Source organism: Tamandua tetradactyla, chromosome 10 (genome assembly GCF_023851605.1).
Source record: "Tamandua tetradactyla isolate mTamTet1 chromosome 10, mTamTet1.pri, whole genome shotgun sequence".
In the NCBI taxonomy this organism is placed as follows: Eukaryota; Metazoa; Chordata; class Mammalia; order Pilosa; family Myrmecophagidae; genus Tamandua; species Tamandua tetradactyla.
Genome location: NC_135336.1, coordinates 101,142,333 through 101,163,531, shown reverse-complemented (window position 1 = coordinate 101,163,531; position 21,199 = coordinate 101,142,333). Strand labels below are relative to the sequence as shown.

The 21,199-nt window shown below is 39.4% G+C and overlaps 1 protein-coding gene and 1 pseudogene across 5 annotated transcripts in view; one reads left to right on the top strand and one right to left on the bottom strand.

Annotated features, from left to right (window-relative positions):
• Positions 1–21,199, top strand: part of HSF2BP (heat shock transcription factor 2 binding protein) — a 245,728-nt gene that overhangs the window by 92,181 nt on the left and 132,348 nt on the right. For all 5 annotated transcript variants that reach the window (XM_077119017.1, XM_077119016.1, XM_077119014.1 and 2 more), the window contains 2 exons: positions 7,595–7,744; positions 10,006–10,138. In XM_077119017.1, the coding sequence (XP_076975132.1) occupies positions 7,595–7,744; positions 10,006–10,138 (283 nt within the window). The remainder of the gene's footprint in view (positions 1–7,594; positions 7,745–10,005; positions 10,139–21,199) is intronic.
• On the bottom strand, positions 6,335–7,431 carry LOC143648873 (Y-box-binding protein 1 pseudogene; annotated as a pseudogene).

The window sequence follows — 21,199 nt, the reverse complement described above, 5'->3', positions numbered from 1 at the left end:
ACCTAGATAGTTGGAAGGGCATACCGTGTTCCTGGATTGGAAGACTAAATATAGTTAAGATGTCAATCCTACCTAAGTTGATCTACAGATTCAATGCAATATAATCAAAATCCCAACAACTTATTTTTCAGAAATAGAAAAACCAATAAGCAAATTTATCTGGAAGGGCAGGGTGCCCCGAATTGCTAAAAACATCTTGAGGAAAAAAAACGAAGCTAGAGGTCTCGCGCTGCCAGACTTTAAGGCATATTATGAAGCCACAGTGGTCAAAACAGCATGGTATTGGCATAAAGATAGATATATCGACCAATGGAATCAAATAGAGTGCTCAGATATAGACCCTCTCATCTATGAACATTTGATCTTTGATAAGGCAGTCAAGCCAACTCACCTGGGACAGAACAGTCTCTTCAATAAATGGTGCCTAGAGAACTGGATATCCATATGCAAAAGAATGAAAGAAGACCCATATCTCACACCTTATACAAAAATTAATTCAAAATGGATCAAAGATCTAAACATTAGGTCTAAGACCATAAAACAGTTAGAGGAAAATGTAGGGAGATATCTTATGAAACTTACAATGGGAGGTGGTTTTATGGACCTTAAACCTAAAGCAAGAGCACTGAAGAAAGAAATAAATAAATGGGAGCTCCTCAAAATTAAACACTTTTGTGCATCAAAGAACTTCATTAAGAAAGTAGAAAGACAGCCTACACAATGGGAGATAATATTTGGAAATGACATATCAGATAAAGCTCTAGTATCCAGAATTTATAAAGAGATTGTTCAACTCAACAACAAAAAGACAGCCAACCCAATTAACAAAATGGGAAAAAGACTTGAACAGACACCTACCAGAAGAGGAAATACAAATGGCCAAAAGGCACATGAAGAGATGCTCAATGTCCCTGGCCATTTGAGAAACGCAAATCAAAACCACAATGAGATATCATCTCACACCCACCAGAATTGCCATTATCAACAAAACAGAAATTGACAAGTGCTGGAGAGGATGCGGAGAAAGAGGCACACTTATCCACTGTTGGTGGGAATGTCAAATGGTGCAACCACTGTGGAAGGCAGTTTGGCAGTTCCTCAAAAACTGAACATAGAATTGCCATACGACCCAGTAATACCATTGCTGGGTATCTACTCAAAGGACTTAAAGGCAAAGACACAAACGGACATTTGCACACCAATGTTTATAGCAGCGTTATTTACAATTGCAAAGAGATGGAAACAGCCAAAATGTCCATCAACAGAAGAGTGGCTAAACAAACTGTGGTATATACATACGATGGAATATTATGCAGCTTTAGGACAGGATAAACTTATGAAGCATGTAATAACATGGATGGACCTTGAGAACATTATGCTGAGTGAGTCCAGCCAAAAACTAAAGGACAAATACTGTATGGTCCCACTGATGTGAACGGACATTCGAGAATAAACTTGGAATGTGTCATTGGTAACAGAGTCCAGCAGGAGTTAGAAACAGGGTAAGATAATGTGTAATTGAAGCTGAAGGGAAACAGACTGTGCAGCAGGACTAGATACAAAAACTCAAAAATGGACAGCACAATAATACCTAATTGTAAAGTAATCATGTTAAAACACTGAATGAAGCTGCATCTGAGCTATAGGTTTTTTGTTTTGTTTTTTTTACTATTATTATTACTTTTATTTCTTTTCTCTATATTAACATTCTATATCTTTTTCTGTTGTGTTGCTCGTTCTTCTAAACCGATGGAAATGTCCTAAGAAACGATGATCATGCATCTATGTGATGATGTTAAGAATTACTGATTGCATATGTAGAATGGTATGATTTCTAAATGATGGGTTAATTTCTTTTTTTCCGTTAATTAATAATAAAAAAAAAAGAAACATGGCCACTGGAGCACAGTTCTACAGTTTCAGGCACTTCCCTATAGCCTCTCTAATACACCTTAAACTAAAATGGGGTTATCTATATAATGCGTAAGAATATCCACCAGGATAACCTCTCGACTGTATTTGGAGTCTATCAGCCACTGACACTTTATTTTGTCTCATTTTTCTCTTCCCCCTTTCAGTTGAGAAGCTTTTCTCAATCCCTTGATGCTGAGTCCCAGCTCGTTCTAGGATTTCTGTCCCACCTTGCCAGGGAAGTTTATATCCCTGGGAGTCATATCCCACTTAGAGACTGCGAGGTCAGTGAGTTTGCTTGCCATGTTGACTGAGAGATAGGCCACAAATGAACATCAAAAGACGTTCTCTGGGGATGACTCTTAGGCCTAATTTTAAGTAGGCTTAGCCTGTTCTTTGCAGGGATAAGTTCCATATGTACAAATGCCAAGTTTGAGGGTTCAGCCTATTGATTTTGTTGTCCTCACAGCTTGCAAGAGGGATGTTCAGTTTTCCCTCTTTCTTACCATTCTCCCGAGGGGACTTCGCAAATACTAAGAAATATTAACTTTAAAGTGATAGAAAAAGACAGCTGATCTTAGAAAGTAAGCTCGAGATGGGTAGGGTTAGAAGTCATGGATATGTTAAAAGGTGGCAAGGGCTGAAGAAGCACAGCCACTTTTAGGGGTATAAGAAAAACCTGCTAGTTACCGCTTTGGTCTCTAGTTAGGTCCATTTGTTAATAGTTGAAGAACCTTTTTTCATGATTCTCGTGTTGATATTTCCAAAGGGATCCACCAAACTGTAGACCAAAATAAAAGAAATCCAAGAAACTCAGTACCCGAAACATTTTCAAAGAAATCTTTTCTTTTAACAGTTATTTTTAGAAAAGATGTAAATTTTTTAAATGGAAGTAAAATTACCTTTATGAAAGATCAAAGACTTATTTATAGATAACACACTGCATTAAAGATTTGATTAACAGTGTATTAGCTAGGGCCACAGATGCTTTTATTATGTCTAAATTATCATTGTAGGTACAGATGGTAGGAGGGGAATAAACTCCAGTGTTCCAGCTCTGTATCCTGACCCATTATTATCATTTGTAAAATCCTAATGATGCCATAAATCAGTTTTTAAACTTCAGTGATATATTTGAGGCCACTGTGTCTTTTTTCTTAAATTAAAATTTTTTTTTTATTAGCGAAGTTGTGGGTTTACCAAAAAAAAAAAAGTACATAAAATACAGGGTTCCCTTGCCACCTTGTTATTAACACCTTGCATTGGTGTGGTACATTTGTCACAATTGATGAAAGCATATTTTAATAGTTGTATCATTAACTATAGTCCATGATTTAACTTTTAGGGTTCATTGTGTTGTGCAATTCCATGGATAAAAAAAAATTATTCTAGAACCATATATACAACCTAAAATGTCCCCCCCATGATGTTTAAATATATTATTCAGTGCTGTTAATTGTGTTCATAATGTTGTGCTGCCATTACCACTGTCCATTACCAAAATTTTTCTATCATCTCTCCATTTTTCTTTTTAAAATGCATTATGGCTTCTTAAGGAATAGCTTTGATTTGCCACCCTTCTTCTGTAATACTGCATGCATTTCCTTTTTTGTCTCACTTATTTTTTTAAGCTTTTTTTGTTGTGTAATATAACATATATACAAAGCAAAGAAAGAAAAAAGTAGCAGTTTTCAAAGCACTCCTCAACAAGTAGTTATAGGACAGATCTCTGAGTTTGTCATGAGGTACCATACCATCCTCTCAGATTTTTCCTTCTAGCTGCTCCAGAATATTGGAGGCTAGAAGGAATATATTTTTTTATCTTCACGGTTTTTTTCTTTTTTTGTGAAAAATAGCATATATAGAGAAGTAGCAATGAATTTCAAAGTACAGCAGAACAGTTAGTTATAGAACAGATTTCATAGTTTGGTATGGGTTACAATGCCACAATTTTAGGTTTTTACTTCTAGCTGCTTTAAGATACTGGGAACTGAAAGAAATATCAATATAATGATTCAGCAGTCATATTTGTTTTTTAAACCCTACTTTCTCTGTATAACTCCACCATCACCTTTGATCTTTCTCCCACTCTTTACGGGTATTTGGGCAATGCCAACTCTAACTTTTTCTTGTTGGAAGGGCTCAATAATAAGGGGTAGAGAGATGGGGCTAGCTGATGTTTTGGAAAGGCTGGCCCTTTAGGTTTCAGGGCTTATCTGGTCCAGGGACCCATCTGGAGGTTGTTGGTTTCTGGAAAGTTACCCTAGTACATGGGATCTTTGAGAATCTTATATATTGCCCTAATGTTCTTTAGGATTGGATAGAATGGTTTTGGTGGGGTTTGGCAAGTTATGATAGGTAGCAGTGTCTAACTGAAGTTTGCATAAGAGCAACCTCCACAGTAGCCTCTTGAGTATTTGAACTCTCTCAGCCACTGATATCTTATTTGTTACATTTCTTTTTCCCTTTTGGTCAGAATGGCATTGTTGATCCCATGGTGCCAGGGCTGGACTCATCCCTGGAAGTTATCTCCCATACTGCCAGAGAGACTTTCACCCCTGGATTTCATGTCCCATGTAACGGGGAGGGCAATGATTTCACTTGCAAAGTTGGGCTTAGAGAGAGTAAGGCCACATCTGAGCAACAAAAGAGGTCCACTGGAGGTGACTCTTAGGCATACCTATAAGTAGTCTAAGCTTCTCCGCTACATACATAGGTGTATTAGGTAGGGTTCTCTAGAGAAACCGAATCAACAGGGAACACTCACAAATATAAAATTTATAAAAGTGTCTCACGTGACCGTGGGAATATCCAAAATTCGCAGGGAAGACTGTGAAGCCGATGATTCCGATGGAGGGTCTGGATGAACTCCACAGGAGAGGCTTACCAGCCGAAACAGGAAGAGCCTGTCTCTTCTGAATCCTCCTTAAAAGGCTTCCAGTGATCAGATTAAGCATTACTCATTGCAGAAGACACTCCCCTCTGGCTGACTACAAATGTAATCAGTTGTGTATATAGCTGACATGATCATGATTTAATTCTATGAAATGTCCTCATCACAACAGACAGGCCAGCACTTGCCCAACCAGACAAACAGGAAACAGGTACCACCACTTGGCCAAGTTGACACATGAACCTAACCATGACAATAAGCTTCACAAGAGTAAGCCTCAAGATTGAGGGCTTGGCCTGTTGATTTGGGTGTCCCTAATGTTTGACATAGTATCAGGAATTTCCGGTGGTAAAGTTCAACATTTCCATATTTTTTCTCCCATCCCTCAAGGAAATTTGCCAATACTTTTTGATTATCTGCTTAATATATTCTGGGATATATCCAGGCATTACATTAAGCTATAGGATTTAAAGCCCTCATTTTTACTGTGGGCTCCCTATGTTTCGATTGTTTAAATGAGCTATGTAGACAGGTTGAGTTAGATTATGTGCTACAGAAAATTTAGGTTCTGGACAAAATAAACCTTTCTCCCTTTGGTCTCAAAGAGGAGGTGAGGCTCTAAACAGACAGAGTCTTCCTCGCCCTGTGTTCTGAATCACCTTACTCCTCACCTGGTTGCCTTTGTTCTTGTCTCTGAGTATCAGGTTATACATTAAAACAGCTTCTCAAAATCCAGAAATAGTCACCACTCCGGACAAATTGTGACTGGTACAAGAGCTTACAGTCTAGACCCCTGATTTCTTATAAGCATTTTCTAAATGAGACTGTACAATAACTGCTCTTTTATTCCTGTATTATTTTGCCTCGCCCGCAGGTTCATTCACAGTGTTGCATTTCTCAGAACAACTTTGTTCCTTTTTGTAGCAGCACAATATCTGATCATATGTGTACATCATCATTCGCCAATCTACTTCTCAGTCAGTGCATCCTTCAGCCACCCGTATTCATTACCTGTCACGTATAATGTCTGTCAGTACTCTCAGTTTTAGTAATTTCATTGTTCCCAAGAGAAAGATAAACAATAAACATACCTTCACCAAATAGGAAATCGAAACCTCCCCTCAACTCTTTTTTTATTATTTAAGACCTTTATTAACAAGTGCTTGCAACTTGTTGACTTTTTTGAAAAAATCAAGTTGTAAACTTTTATTACAAATTAGAAATGAGGTTCTTAAAAATCTCAACTTGACCTGATATGAAGCAATTTAAAAACCTTTAAAGGTGCATTGAGAAAAACCTGGCTTTTTAAAAAGCACATTTGTCATTACCAAAAAGAGACGCTTTAGGTAAAAATAATAAAAACCCCATACTGCATAGATATGCAGATAGTTCTAGTTATCTGGTCAACAGGCAAAAAGCAAGCACTTACGGTCTTCAATCTTTTGTTCATTTCTTATTCCTGGAATTTCATATTCACTTCTTCTTGTTGGATGACTAAACTGGATGATGGTAGAGATGGTAAGCCGGCATTTATTCAGCCTCGGGAGCCCACAAATTTTCAGCTGGTGGATCGGCTGCTTTTGTCTCTTTGCCATCTTGTGGTTTAGGGTGTTCCGGGTGTCTGCGTTGGTAATTGAAGTTATGGGGGTACCGACGTTGAGGTGGCTGCTGACCTTGGGTCTCATCTCCTTGATTTTCCTTATCATCTTCATTGCTATCCTCTCTAGGCTGTCTTTGGCAAGGAGCGCCCCTGTGGAATCGTGGTATGTAACCCCGATGCATATTCTGCCTCTCTGGTCTACCTTGTTCTCCTGCACCCTGGTTGTCAGCAGCCTCCATCACTCCTCCTTGCACAGGAGGGTTGGAGTACTGGGGTCTCCGCCCATGGGGTCTCCGCAGGTAGTAAGGTGGGAATCGTCGCCTGCGGTGGGGCCGGCGTTGTTGGGCCTGGCCTTCGGGAGCACTCTCTGATCCCTCAATCTTTTCCCCACTCTCACTATTCTGGTAATTTTGCTGGTGATCGCATGGAGGACCGACCCCTAGACGTGGGTAACGTCTACAGTGGTTGCGGTCCGCTGCGTGTTTACCGCCCTGCGTTGGAACCCCACCCGGGCCTGAGACGCGTGCCGCCTCCGCCCCCTTTTCTCCTTCAGCAGCGTCATACCCCACCGTCTCTCCATCTCCTACACCGCAGAGGCGCTTCCTGGGTTCTTCTTTATGGCAGTCTGGTGTACAAACACATCTTCCTTGCTGTCATTCCTGTTGATGAAACCATATCCGTTTCTTACATTGAACTATTTGACTGTTCCCAAAACCTTCATTGCGATGACCTTGTCCCCCCGGCAGGCGCTGCCAACGTGAGGCCGCCCGGGACGCCGCTGCGGGTGGTGCCGGGCTTGGTGTCGGCAGCGCTGAGGGCGGGGGCGGGGCGGTGGGGTGGCAGGCGGCCGCTGGGTCTCGGCCTCCCTGCTCCTGATTGCGGTGAAGGTGACTAGGGCCGCTGCGGCAGCTGCGGCTCCTCCCGGGGTGTGATGGTAACCAGGCCGGTGACGGTGGGGCTGCTGAGTGCGCTCTGGGGTCCGCTCTCCGCTCCAACTCCTCCCCTCAACTCTTATCCCTCCCCCCATTATTTACCCCTGGTATTTGTGATACTGCTGGTGTTTTCCTGATACATATATCCCATAGCTGCACTTCCTTTTAAAAATATCTTTGTCAGATAGGAAATGTGATAGAAATATTTTGAGGTCTAATGCTATTCCTTTTTCTGATTTTATTTTGCTTTGATTTCAGGAGAAACTGGCTCTTCGACAGCAGCTGAATGAAGCAAAGCAACAACTACTGCAGCAGGCAGAGTATTGTACAGAAATGGGGGCAGCAGCCTGTACCCTTCTATGGGGTGTCTCCAGCAGCGAGGATGTCGTCAAAGCCATTCTGGGAGGAGTAAGCTGAACTTAAGGCTTTTTGGAGGCAGTTGATGTGTGTTTTATTCGACTCACGGGGTGCAGAAGGGGCCTTAAGGTGCCTGTAGCCTAAGCTCACTGCCCTCTGCCTGTTTAGTTTTGTTAATTCACCGAATGGTTGATGAATACCTTCTACCTGTAGCTGCTGGGATCTGGAGCTCTGGGGGAATATAAAGAGAAATGAATTAGGTCCCTTCTCTGTGGTATTTGGCAAAAGGGAAAGTGCCTTAGCACACATGGATAATACCATTTTAATTTATTGAGTATTAAGAAGCAGCGTGCATATGCTAGGAAATTTCACAGAGAAGGAGGGATTTGAAATGGGCCTTGATTAAATCTAATTGGTAGAAATGGCAGAAAATGAGAAGGGTAGCTTCAAAAAGGGGACTAGCATAATCAGAGGCATTGGGCAAGAAGTCTGAGGTTTGTTTTAGGGATAATGTGGAGGTCAATTGACACTGAGTAGAGGATTTCTGGTGTAAGGCAGTGGGGAGGTAAGGCTTAGACAGTGGGTTGAAATTGCTTGTGGAGGATCTTAAATGCTGGGTAGCGTTTGATTTTGCAGGCGGGACTGGATCACTTGAAGGTTTTTGGGTAAGAGTGGTGGGGAGCATTGTGTAGGAGGTCCTGTGAATGGATCTGCATCTTCTTCAATCTTTGGTTTTGCCAGATTTTTATTTTTATTGGTAAAAATGTTAGCTCAGTATGGTCTGGATTTGCATTTCCTTTATCAGTGAAGTTGAACATCTCTTCATATCTTCATTAGCCATATGTGGCTAATTTTTCTTCTGGGAAATGCCTGTTTATCTCTTTTACCCACTTTTCTATTAGTTATTTATGCTTTTCTCATTGATTTGAAGGAATCACTGATACTAACCTTTTGTTGATTTTGTTGCAAATATCTTCTCCCAGTATGTAATTTGTCTCTTTGCTTTCAAACCTTGCCTTGGATAAATTGAAATTATTAATTAAAGGAAAAAAAGAGTGGTTGAGCTGGTGGGAGGGCTATCTGACCACAGTGTGTGGATGGATTAAAATGTGAGGGTTGTGGGTCCTGGAGACCAGCCAGGAAGGCTGAGCATGGGGCCTGTCACTGTCCAGGCTGGAGGGAGATGGAAAAGATGGGATGCCTGTGATGGGCTGGAAGTGATAGGTCAGGGGAGGGGGACCAGTGAAGTTGGAGGTTTGACCCTGGAGAATGTTGTGGGTGTGGAGGAAATCAAGTTGGGAGGAGGACAGTGGTAAGTTAATTAGATGAGAGCTGACTTACCAAAGTAAATTTGTCTTTGACTTTCAGTGGAGGGACTAAATACACTTCTAAATTTTAATAGCTTTATTAATGTGGAACTCAGATGCCATAGAATTCACCCATTGTAACTCTACAATTATGTGGTTTTAGCAAATTTCTAGTTGTCAGTTATCAGTTTTAGAAAATTTTTATTGTGCTGGAGAGTTCCCTTGTGCCCACTTATAAATGCATTGGTTTTTCTTTTTTCTTTTTTTTGGTGTGTATGGTCTGGGAATCAAACCCGGGTCTCCCACATGAAAGGTGAGCATTCTAGCACTGAACCACCCGTGCACCCTGCCTTTTTTTTTTTTTTTCTGCATTGGTTTTTTTTTTTTTTTACATTTTTTAAATTTTTTATTAATTAAAAAAAAATTACATGAAAGAAACACAAACATTCCCAACACATACACTCAGCCTGCATTGGTTTTTAAACAATTCTATAGAATTCTAGCACCCCGAAAGAAGTGCTTCAAAGATTTTGTAAACTTGTAATTTTTTTTTGCTGTGTAATGAAGATTTGAACTGCCAGAGAAAACACTTTACTGTTTTTGTTTTTTAATCTTTTTTTGCATGTTGAGGTTTCAGTTAAGATTTTATTTGGAAAAAAAGTTCTGCTAAAGATTTGGAAATTTCTGGTTTAATGCATAAAATGAACAGACAACATATTTTTCTAGTATATTACTGTTATATTTTTGGGAAAATTCATTCTAGTACTATCATTGTGTAAATTTCTTTATTACCAGTGTATATTTATTTTTTTGTTTTACTCCTTCTCATCAATTTTTAGGGATACTTTTTCTTGCTTCTACTTGTCCCAAATTTTAATGAAAGTATACTTAAAAATAATGCTTCTGTAATGAAAACAAGAGTCATTTTTTCCCCTGTATTTTGCACTCTTCACATGTTTTTATACTGGTGTGTGTGAAAGGTGACTTTTATTTCCAAACTTTCAGGATAAAGCATTGAAGTTTTTCAACATCACTGGTCAAACAATGGAGAGTTTTGTGAAGTCGCTAGATGGGGATGTAAAGGAGCTGGATTCTGATGAAAACCAGTTTGTTTTTGCTTTGGCTGGAATTGTGACAAGTAAGTAACTTTTCCCAACCACAGAACGGGTTACATGTGGACATGGTAGCCATGGTTCGCATTTAGGGGAGTCTGTGCATAAACTTCACTCGCAATGTTTCTCCACTGAGTGGACTCAGCCTGGAGAATCTGGGTCAGTAGATCTGGTCTGGACACCAGGTGGTTCTGGTAAGTATCAGTGATTAAGAAGGACCAAGGCTAAAGGAAATGCAATATGAGCTTGTATGTCCTGTTCAGTTATGCATGTAGACAGAAACCAAGCAGAGCTATGGGGTAAGCTGCCTGTCATTGGGAATCATTATCATTTTACTAGCTTAATGCCTGAAGTATAAATTCTAAAACCAAGCTGTGACTCCTGCCATTGTTGTTTTTTTTAAAAATATTTTTATTGACAAATCTTCACACATAGTCCATACATGATGTACAATCAGTGGCTTACAGTATCATCATATAGTTGTTATTCATTGCCATGATCATTTTTAGAACATTTGTATCACTCCAGAAAAAGAAATAAAAAGAAAAAACTCATACATTCCATACCCTTTACCCCTCCCTCTCATTGACCACTAGTATTTCAGTCTACCCAATTTATTTTACCCCTTATCCCCCCATTATACATTTATTTTTAACCCATATTTTTTTACTCATCTGTCCATATGCTAGATAAAAAGAACATCAGACATAAGTTTTCACAACCACGTAGTCACATTGTATAAGCTGTATAGCTTTGTAGTCGTCTTCAAGAATCAAATTTACTGGAGCACAGCTCAGCGATTTCAGGTGCTTCCCTCCAGCCACTCTAATACACCATAAACTAAAAAGGGGCATCTGCATAATGCATAAGAATAACCTCCAGGATAACCTCTTGACTCTGAATCTCTCAGCCACTGACACTTTAATTTGTCTCATTTCTTTCTTCCCCCTTTTGGTCAAGAAGTTTTTCTCAATCCCATGATGCTGGGTCCCGGCTCATCTGGGTTGTTCTGTCCCACATTGCAAGGGAAATTTACACCCCTCAGATTCATGTCACACATGTCTTTTCAGTAAATTTCTCCCAAAGGATTATAAAGTAAGCCTTTTCCTATAAGTTTTGACTTGATTCCATGTGTTTTAAGAGATAAAGGCAAGGGACTAAATAATTGTACAGTGGAATGTGTGTGTGGGGCTTTTACAGGGATAGTGTAATCCATCAGAAAAAGCAAATCTGTTACTAGTACATACTTATAACCCATGAAGGAGGCTACTTGTAAAATCTACTTGGAGGCACTCAGAAGGCCCTTTAGGGTATGGTTCTCGTGCATGCCCAACCTGGGGTAGTTAGAGTGGGGTAGTGAAGTTTCTTTACTAGAGTTGTTAGTTTTGGGGCCTGTCTCTGCGCGGTTTAATGGGTTGTCTCTTGGAGGATTTAGGCAGTGCATCCCTTGGAGGTTAACTGGTCCCACCAGTCGGCCATCCTGCCTTCTTGGGATTTACAACCCATTTCTTCCTAGTGTTATCTTTAAAAGCTAAAAGGATTTATCTTTTCTATGAGAGGTTTTTATCAGGGTAAGCTGTTTAGCATGATGATATGTTAAAGTATTTCCTCTAGCTTGTGTAGTATTGCTTTGACTCTGGCCTCTACTTGTTTTTTTTGGCTTTTACAGTGGAGATCTATTAGTTTACAATTTACATTTCTAAGGACATGAATACGTCCCAATTAAGGCATCAACAGAATGATACCTTCTCTGAAGAAAGACTGCTGGCATTCCGGAGTTCCTCTGTCAGCCAGCAGGGCACATGGCCAGTGTTTGCTGGTTTTCACTCCCGAGTTTCATTGCTCTCAGCTCCTGGTTCCAGTAGCTTCCTCTCTGAGCTTCTTTGGGTCCTCTCTAAGCATCTCTAGGGTTTTCTCTCTCAGCTCCTCTGGGGGAGTTTTCTCTGAGCTCTAACCAGATTTCTCTGATGTTTCTCTCTGGGCTTCTTCTGTGTCCTTTTTCATGTCATAATGGACTCCTGTAAATGACTATGACCCTCTTTAAATGGGGTGGGTCACATCTCAGTTGAAACAACCTAATCAAAAGGTCCCATCCACAGTAGGTCCACATCCATGGCAATGTATCAAAAGAACATGGCCCTTTCTGGGGTATGTAGCAGCTTCAAAGTAGGACAGTTGGTTTTTCAGTAGCAAAATGATCCATGAATTGATCCACTGAGGACTCATATCCATGATGACTCATGTTATAGAAGAATTGTGGGAAAGATATCAATGCCACTTGAGAGCACAGGGACCCTCCCATACATGTTCCATTTCCTAGGGCCCATTTCTTCTTGGAAGTGCCCTCAAGTGGTCCTAGGAGACTTCAAAATATATCTTCCTAGACTTCTTCCTGGACTAGTATGTTCAGTTGTCATTAAATCTCTCTCCAAATCCTACAGTCTTTGGATTTGCTCTGAGCAGCCTTGCAGCTGAGGTCCTACAGGAGTGCCTCCAGTGATGAAGAAATGCTCTCTATCTGTGCTGTCCAATGCAGTAGTCACTACTTACCTGCAAGTGGCCTTTGAGCACTTGAAATGTGGCTGGTGAACTAAAGGAGTGACCATTTTTAATTTAATTTTAGTTACCTTTATTTTAAGTTTAAATAGCTACATGTTGCCAGTTGTATTGTATGGATAGCAGTAGCTCTTTCTAGCACCAGAACTATGCATGTTCTGCAAGGATGTGTGATGGATACCTGTGCCCCTTATTCTGTGATCACTTGGTCACTTAGATACTTAAACTGTCCTATATGTGTCCTGTGGCTCACAGAGGCCTTCATTTTCTGCTTGCAGCTGTTGCTCCTCTAGGTCAAAGATGCTTTCTTCCTGAAGACTGGCTGCTGGTGATCCTGGACTCTGTCAGGTGGCATGGCACATGGCAGTGTCTGCTGGTCTCTCCCTTCTCTTCCAGGTTTTGCTGCTTCCAGCTTCTGTCTTCAGTGATTTCCTCTCTGTTTCTATGGCTTTCTCTCACTTTGTGTCTTTTCTCTGGGCCTCTACTTTTATAACAGTGGTTTCTTCAGGTAATATAAAGCATCAAGTAATTTCATGTATTTTTTGTCCATTTTTAATAGGGGTCCTGTGAATATTAAGAAATCTTTTTTGCCATTTTATGACAGTCCCAAGTTGTGAATTACTTCAAAAATTGACTAGCAGTAAATTATTTCATCTTTTACTTTTAGCAGTATGACATGCCCTAATAAGAGCCTTATATAAGTTCAGCCACGTAAGCCAATTTAGTTTCTGGTAAAGTATTGGCTTTTGAAGAAGTCTAGAGTAGGTATTTCATGACTAGCCTGGTAATGCCCTGCTTACATTTAAGACGAGACTGCTCAAGAGACATCATTCAGGTAGACTGTGATACGGTGTGTCCACAACCCCTGTTCTGGGCATGGGCACTTCTTATGCCATGGAACACCATCAAGGGGTCCACCATCAGGAAAGTGTCCAACAGTTGCTGGGTTGAGAGGGTTACATTGATGGCCTGTAGTATGAGGAGAAAGTAACATTATTTCATAATTAGTTAATCAACTACTAGAAAAACACTGGGTATTTTCAGTTAGCAGAGGAATTATAGTGTTTCTGGTGCTTTAGTTCAATACGATACTAGTGCAGGACCTGAAGCTTGCATGCTGCTGAGGCTGTTGTGTCTGAGGTGAGAGGAGACAGTATGCCTTACCCACTGGATATAAGCCCTGGCGCTGGTTCTCATGGACAGCAGCCTCTGCTGTGTGCTGTGGTGGGACAGGGTGTCTCACACCTGGCAATGTATATATAAACATTTTTAGTATTTGTGCTGACAGATCTTCATACACATACAGTCCATACATAGTATGCAATCAGTGGCTCACAATATCATCACATAATTGTGTGTTCAACACCATGATCATTTTTAGAATATTTGTATCACCCCTAACCCCTCCCTCTCATAGATCACAAGTATTTCTATCTACCCAATTTTTTACCCTAATCCCCCCTATTATTTATTTATTTTTTCACTCATCTGTCCATACCCTAGATAAAAAGAGTATCAGACATAAGGTTTTCACAATCACATGGTCACATTATAAAAGCTATATTGTTATGAAGTAAACTTCAAGAATCACGGCTACTGGAACACAGTTCAGCAATTTCAGGTACTTCCCTTTAGCCACTTCAATACATCATAAACTAAAAAGGGATATCTACATAATGCCTAAAAATAACATCCAGAATAACCTCTTGACACTGAAGTCTCTCAGCCACTGAAACCTTATTTTGTCTCATTTTTCTCTTCCCGCTTTTGGTCAAGATTTCTCAATCCCATGATGCTGGGATGATGCTCATCCCAGGAATCTTGTCCCATGTTGTCAGGGAGATTTACCTTCCTGGGAGTCATGTCCCACACACCTGGATACTAATAACATTCTTCGTTGTAAGGGGCTGTTTTGGGCATTGAAAGATATCTAGGAGTTTTCCTGTCCACCGTCTATTAGATGCTAGTAGCAACCCTCTAGCAGGACAAACCAAAATGTTTCCAGACATTGCCAAATGTCCTCTTGGGACAAAATCTTTCCCTGGTTGAGAATCACTGCCCTGACTTTTTTTTTTTTTTTTTTTTTTTTTTTTTTTTTAAAGAGAGAGGGAGGAAGGAAAGGAAAGACAGAGAGAAGGAAGGAAGGATGGAAGGAAGGAAGGGAGGAAGAAAGGGAAACATCTTTAAACATTTTCTTGTTTTATTATATTTTTGTTTGTTTGTTTGTTTTTTACATGGGCTGGGGCCGGGAATCGAACCGAGGTCCTCCGGCATGGCAGGCAAGCACTCTTGCCCGCTGAGCCACCGCGGCCCGCCCCTGCCCTGACTTTTTATGCATAGAAGAAAATGAAAGATTTGTGATAATATGGGAGATTAGAGGTGGTTCTTGAGAATTTTGAGGTCTTTGAAGGCCTTTTCAGTTTGTGTTTCATGGACATAGTTCTGAGATATTTGATTTAGTCTAGTCATTTGAAGGCCTTGCCAATTCAGAAAAATTTGTTATGTATTATATGCAATATCCAATTAATCACAGAAATTCTCTCAGTTGTCTTTCATAGTTGAACTTGGGTAATTTGGGATCATTTGTAATGTTTCCTTAGATAATGCCTTTCCTTCAGTTGACAGATCATGGCAAGGATAATTACCTTCTTAGAAGCTTTCTGTTTTTTTTTTAGCTAGCTCAGTGAAGAGTTAAACATTATCAGTTTTCCAGATTAGGGAAATTTAAAGAGGAGGTTATGTACGTGTACGTTTTGTTTCAGAGGGCACCCTCAAGGATTCCATGTATCCTTAACATCTTGGTTTAAGACTGGGGAGAAGTTGGATGGAGCTTCAGTGATTCCCAGGGACATAACTCTGTAGGTGAATTGTTTATCTTTCCAGGTGAAGACAAGTGAATCTGGGCTATCTTTATAGAATTGGACACTAAAGAAACCTGTGCATAAATCTTTTACTGTACAGAATTCGGCTTCAGGGTCGGGGGCAGGGCTGAAGAGAGGTTAGGCTAGGTGCCACAGGAAAAGAAGTTATTCTATCAGTTGTCCACAGACCTTGGACAGATCCATATCCTCGACCATTAGGTTTTTAAAAACAGGTAACATTAGGTGATTGCAGGGGTTGGCGCAATCCTAATAATCCTTTTCCTATTAAGCTGGTCACAGTTGGCTGAAACTGTTCCTTAGCTTCAGCTTTAGATGGTATTGAGGAAGCTTAGTTAAAGATTTAGAGGAACTTGTCTGGACTCTGTTGGCCTTTTGGCCTTTAACCCGTTTATCTTCTCACTTCCACAGAATCTTTTGCCCATAGTATGGACAAGCTGATTTTCATCTCTCAGTTCTAATTTGATTGTGTGTATAGGAGAATTTTCTGGGGTTTCTTAAAATAATCCTTCTGCAGTACATTTTATATGACAATTCCATTTGTAAAATAAATCTCTATCCGTTAAATTTTGCAGGATCATGTACCAGAAAAGAAAAGATTGTTCTTCTGATAATGACCCTAGAATAAGTTTTAGGTTAAAAGTAAGAAAAGATGCTGGGAGTCTTCCTTTCCTGAGAGAGCATTATGATGTGAAGGGAGAAATTCAAGCACAGTGAAAGTTAGCATTTGGCTGGGAGTGAAACTGTGTCACCTTGCCTTGCATTATTTTTTATGATTGGATTTCCTAACAGTGGGGCATGCTCATTCCACGATGGAAGCTGATGTAACTTGGGGCGTACATGTGTTGAAGGTAAGAGATAGGCAGAGCGGAGAGAAGTTACTCTATCAGTTGTCCACAGACCTTGGATAGATCCATATCCTCGTGGAGTCACTTTCCACTGCTGACTGACACCGTGAACAGAAAAGTGTGGTTAGCCTGACTGTCAAGTACCCTTCAGTTTACAGGGCACTTCCCACTAGGTCTGGGCATTTCTTCCAACTCTGTGGACTTGACTTCCCTGTGAGGGATTTCACAAATAATTGTACAGAAGCCGAGTTGCCAGATGGCAGTTACCCATGGGCCGTGGTCCTCATCCCCAGCCCTTCAGCAGCTGAATAATGAAATTGTTAAGAAACCTGCCATAGCTAGCCCAGGCAAGTTCAAGGAAACAAAAAGCAAAAAATAAAAGTGATGTTAATATCAAAAGAAAATCATGTAATTGCTCATAATTCTAAAAAAAAATACGTTTTGAAAGCTACAGATAAGAGGTTTATAGAAACAGGTCTAGGGCTAAAGGAACTAAGTAATTTATTGAGTGTTAGAATCGTGTTTTATTATCCTCTCCTTCATTATTGTTCATTTTCTTTTCAACAGCTTTATTGAGATATAATTCATGTACTGTACACGTACTCATTTTGAAGTATATAGCTCAGTGGCTTTTGGTATATTCGCAGAGTTGTGCATCCATCACTACAATCAATGCTAAAACATTTCATTACCCTTAAAAGAAATCCTGCTCCCCTTAGCCTTCTCCCCACAATCTTGCCATCCCCCAAGGCTCTTCTGGACATTGCATATAAATGGAATCATATAAAAGGTGGCCATTTGTGTTTGGCCTCTTTCACTGAGTGTAGTGTTTCCAAGGTTCATCTATGTTGTGGCATATATCAGTACTTCACTATTTTTTATGACTGAATAGTGCTCCCTTGGAGGGATGTATAATATTTTATTAATCCATTCATGAGTATATGGACATTTGGGTAATTATTCTTTGGCTATTACTGATAAATACTGCTATGAATATTTGTGTGTAAGTTTTTGGGTGGACATATTTTTATTTCATTTTTCTAGGAGTGGAATTGCTGGATCATATGGTAACTTTTGTGTTTAACTGTTATACCAGATTGTTTTCCAAAGTGGCTACACCATTTTATATTCCCACCAACAGTGTCTGAGGACTTCAATTTGTTTACATGCTCAAAACAGTTGTTACTGTTTTTTTTTTTATTATTATTATAGCCTTTTTGGTGGGTGTGAAGTAGAACCTCATTGTGGCATTGACTTGCATTTTCTTGAGGGCAAATGATGTTGAGCATCTTTTCATGTGCTTACTGGCTGTTTGTCTTTGGAAGAATGTCTGTCTTTTGCCCATATCTTAATCGGATTATTGATCTTACTGTTGATTCATAAGAGTTCTTTTATATTCTAGACAAGAGTCTCTTATCATTAAATTTTTTTAGCATTTTATTGTGAAATATAACATATATACAGAAAAGTAATACATTTCAAAGGACAGTTTAAAAAGTAGTTATAGAGCAAAAAATGAAACTATTTCTAGAAACAAAAATTTGACAATTAATTTGTATTGAAGTTATGAACCACAACCATAGCAAAAGTTTTTCGGTTTCTCCTTTACATTAAAAAAATGTTTTCATTATAAACAATGAACATACACAAACATTCTTGATATACAGATATTTTTGACATGGTTATAATCAGTGGCTCACAATATCATTACATAGGTATTATCATCACCATGATCATTTTTTTTAACACTTGCATCTCTCCAGTAAAAGGAACAAAGAACTCATACATGCCATACCCCTTACCACTCGCTTTCATTGACCACTAGTATTTCAGTCTACTCAGTTTGAATAAATGATTTTTTAATTATGGTATTTGAAGCATAGAAGTTTTAAATTTTGAAGATGTCCAGTTTTTTCTATTTTCCTTTGGTTGCTTATGCTTTTGGTATCTCCAAAACCACTAATCCAAGGTCAGGAAGATTTATACCTATGCCTTCTTCTGAGAGTTTTATGATTTTAGCTCTCACACTTAGGTCTTTGATTCATTTTAGTTAATTTTTGCATATGGTGTTAGTTAAGGGTCCAACTTCATTCTTTTACTTGTGATACAGTTGTCCTAGTGCCACTTTTTAAGAAAGACTGTTCTGTTCTTTTTCCATTGAATTGTCTTGGCAACCTGGTCAGAAATCAGTTGACTATAAGTGTAGTGTTTTATTTTTAGACTCTCAACTTTGTCCATTAATCTATAAATCTCTTCTTAAGCCAGTACTCTGTTATTATTTTTTTCTGGTGAATTAAGACAAAATTATCCTAACCCAAAACAAAACTATTAAACATAATGTGTCTCAACCCTGTAAATCTTTCTTAATACATGATTGGCAGGATGCATTTCTTATGCTATATAGTTACTATGCTAACCTCTAGAAATACCTATAAATGATGTAAATGAAGAATGAACCTATAAAAATTAGTACATTTCACCATAAAATTAAATCAGCAATTTTTTGTATGTATATGGTGGATGATAAAGGCAATTCTGTAGACCTGTAATTGACTCATAAGCATCACAGCCCAGTTTGACAGAGCACTAGGGCTATCTGTGTAGAGATTTATTCACATTTATTTTATGTTATCATTTGCTCTATGGTCATCAGTATTCAGTGAAATGCTCTCACGATGCTGGATATATGGTAGGAAACTTCTTTTACCACTAAATTTGTTGAGTTTTATTGTATGTTGTTGCCTGTTATTATAGAGTGTATGTTGTACTGTATAATTTTACCTTTTCTTCAGTGATGTATTAGTGATATTCTGTGTAACAGATTACCCCAAGACTGGAAATCTTAAAACCACAGCAATCAGTTATGTTCATGAATCTGCAGTTTTGTCAGGGGTTGGTGAGGATGATCTGCCTCTGCACAGTGATGTCAGGGCCTCAGCTGGGATGACCGTACAGCTCGGGGGCTGGTGGGTGACCCTCCCTCTCTCATGGTGTCTCAGAGCTCCACCATCATAGTCCTTCTCCAAGGTCTGTCCCTCATGTGGCTTGAGGGAAGTTGGGCTTCTTGCAGTGTGGCTCAGGGCTCCATAGCCAGTGCTGTAAGAGGCCGTGGTGGGAGCTGTGAGGCCTCTTGCCTAACTTTGGAAGTCATGTAGCTTAGACTCTGCTGCATTCGGTTAGTTATGAGTGAGTCACAGGCCAGCTCAGATTCAAGGGTCTGAACAACAGGAGACAGGAGTCATTGGGAAGTCATTTACCAGCGTTCATATTGAGAACTTATCTTTTCCTGCTGGATTCTAATATATATTTGCATAAGAAATAATGTTTTCCCCTGCAAAGCTACCTTAGAATTCTTTTTCATGTGTTTATGATGCCAAATGTTTAATTGCTTCATTTTCCCCCAAAATATTTCTTTAGTAAAACTGGGATGTGTCATATGCTTAAAAATGTAATCACAAGATTAAAGATTAAAATTCATTGAATGAAAGAAGGTATAGTTTTTTTTTTTCCACCCAAAAAACTATTACAAGGCAGGCCACAATGGCTCAGCACACAGAGTTTTCGCCTGCCATGCCAGAGACCTGGGTTCGTTTCCCAGTTCCTGCCCATGCAAAAAAACAAAACAAACAAACAAAACTATTGCACAACTGTGTTCAGAGCAGCTTTATTTGTAATTTCCAGAAACTGGAAACAATTTGAAATGTCCCTCAATACCTAAATGGTTAAAGAAGCTGTGGTGAATTAAGAAGGTATGCTTTTTTATCTATGAAGACTTCTGTCCTCAATAAAGTTATACCTCTCATTGAAGTGTATAGCAAAGAGCACAGCACCAGGTTTGTTTTTTACATGGACAGGCACCAGCATGGCAGGCAAACCACCAGCTTTTGAGGCAAACTTGTTGGGATGGTAAATAGAAATGGGGGAAAAAAATCCATCAAGTCTGTCTTGGTCATCTCAGCCAAGGTGAAAAAAATAGGAAGAATTTTCAAGGATCTAATTCCATAAGCATGATCTGATAGCATAGATGGGACTTTATGCTCTGCAATCAAATTCTGGTAACCAAAGGTAGAACAAGTAGGCGATAACGTTCATCTCCATTCTTAGTATTTCTTAGCAAACTAAAAATAGACGAATAATTCCTTCAGCTGCTAAAGAAGATTTCTACCAGAAACACATCAGATATCACATTTAATTGTGAACTATTAGTAACATTTCCTTTAAAGTCAGGGAAAAGACAAGGTTGCCTCTGCCGTGTTTCTTTTCAACCTCTTTCTGCTTGTTTTAGTTAGGAACTTTAATCACATTGAATCATGCTTTATTTTTAGACCTAACTAAAGAAGAATCTTACAACAGGTACATTAGTGCAATTTGGATCATTGATGTATCCTCCCATGTATTGGGAATGTTGACAGGGTCAGGTGTGGGCTGCAGCAGAGTCCTTTGGAAGCCGTGGAATTATTTGGTGTGGTCTCTGTGATGATTCTTCCAGGCCTTAGTCGTGAAGAAACGTGATATTTGCTCACCCACATCAGGTCATAAAGTTTCAAAAAAACTTTTTTCAAAATGAATTTTCATACTCTCCCATTTGACCTCATATGATTTTAGTATCATATCCTGGTTAAGAGTCATTAGCAGGTGCTAATAATATTGGAGGTTATTGGTCATTTTAGTGTCATTGGTCTCAGCTGTGATTATCAGTCTCCACCGTATGTTTGGACCCTGGCTGCCCACAGTTGTTTCGTCTGCACACTGTGGCAGCATGGTGTACACTTACAGAGCTCTGGTCAGATGCAGACATATTTAA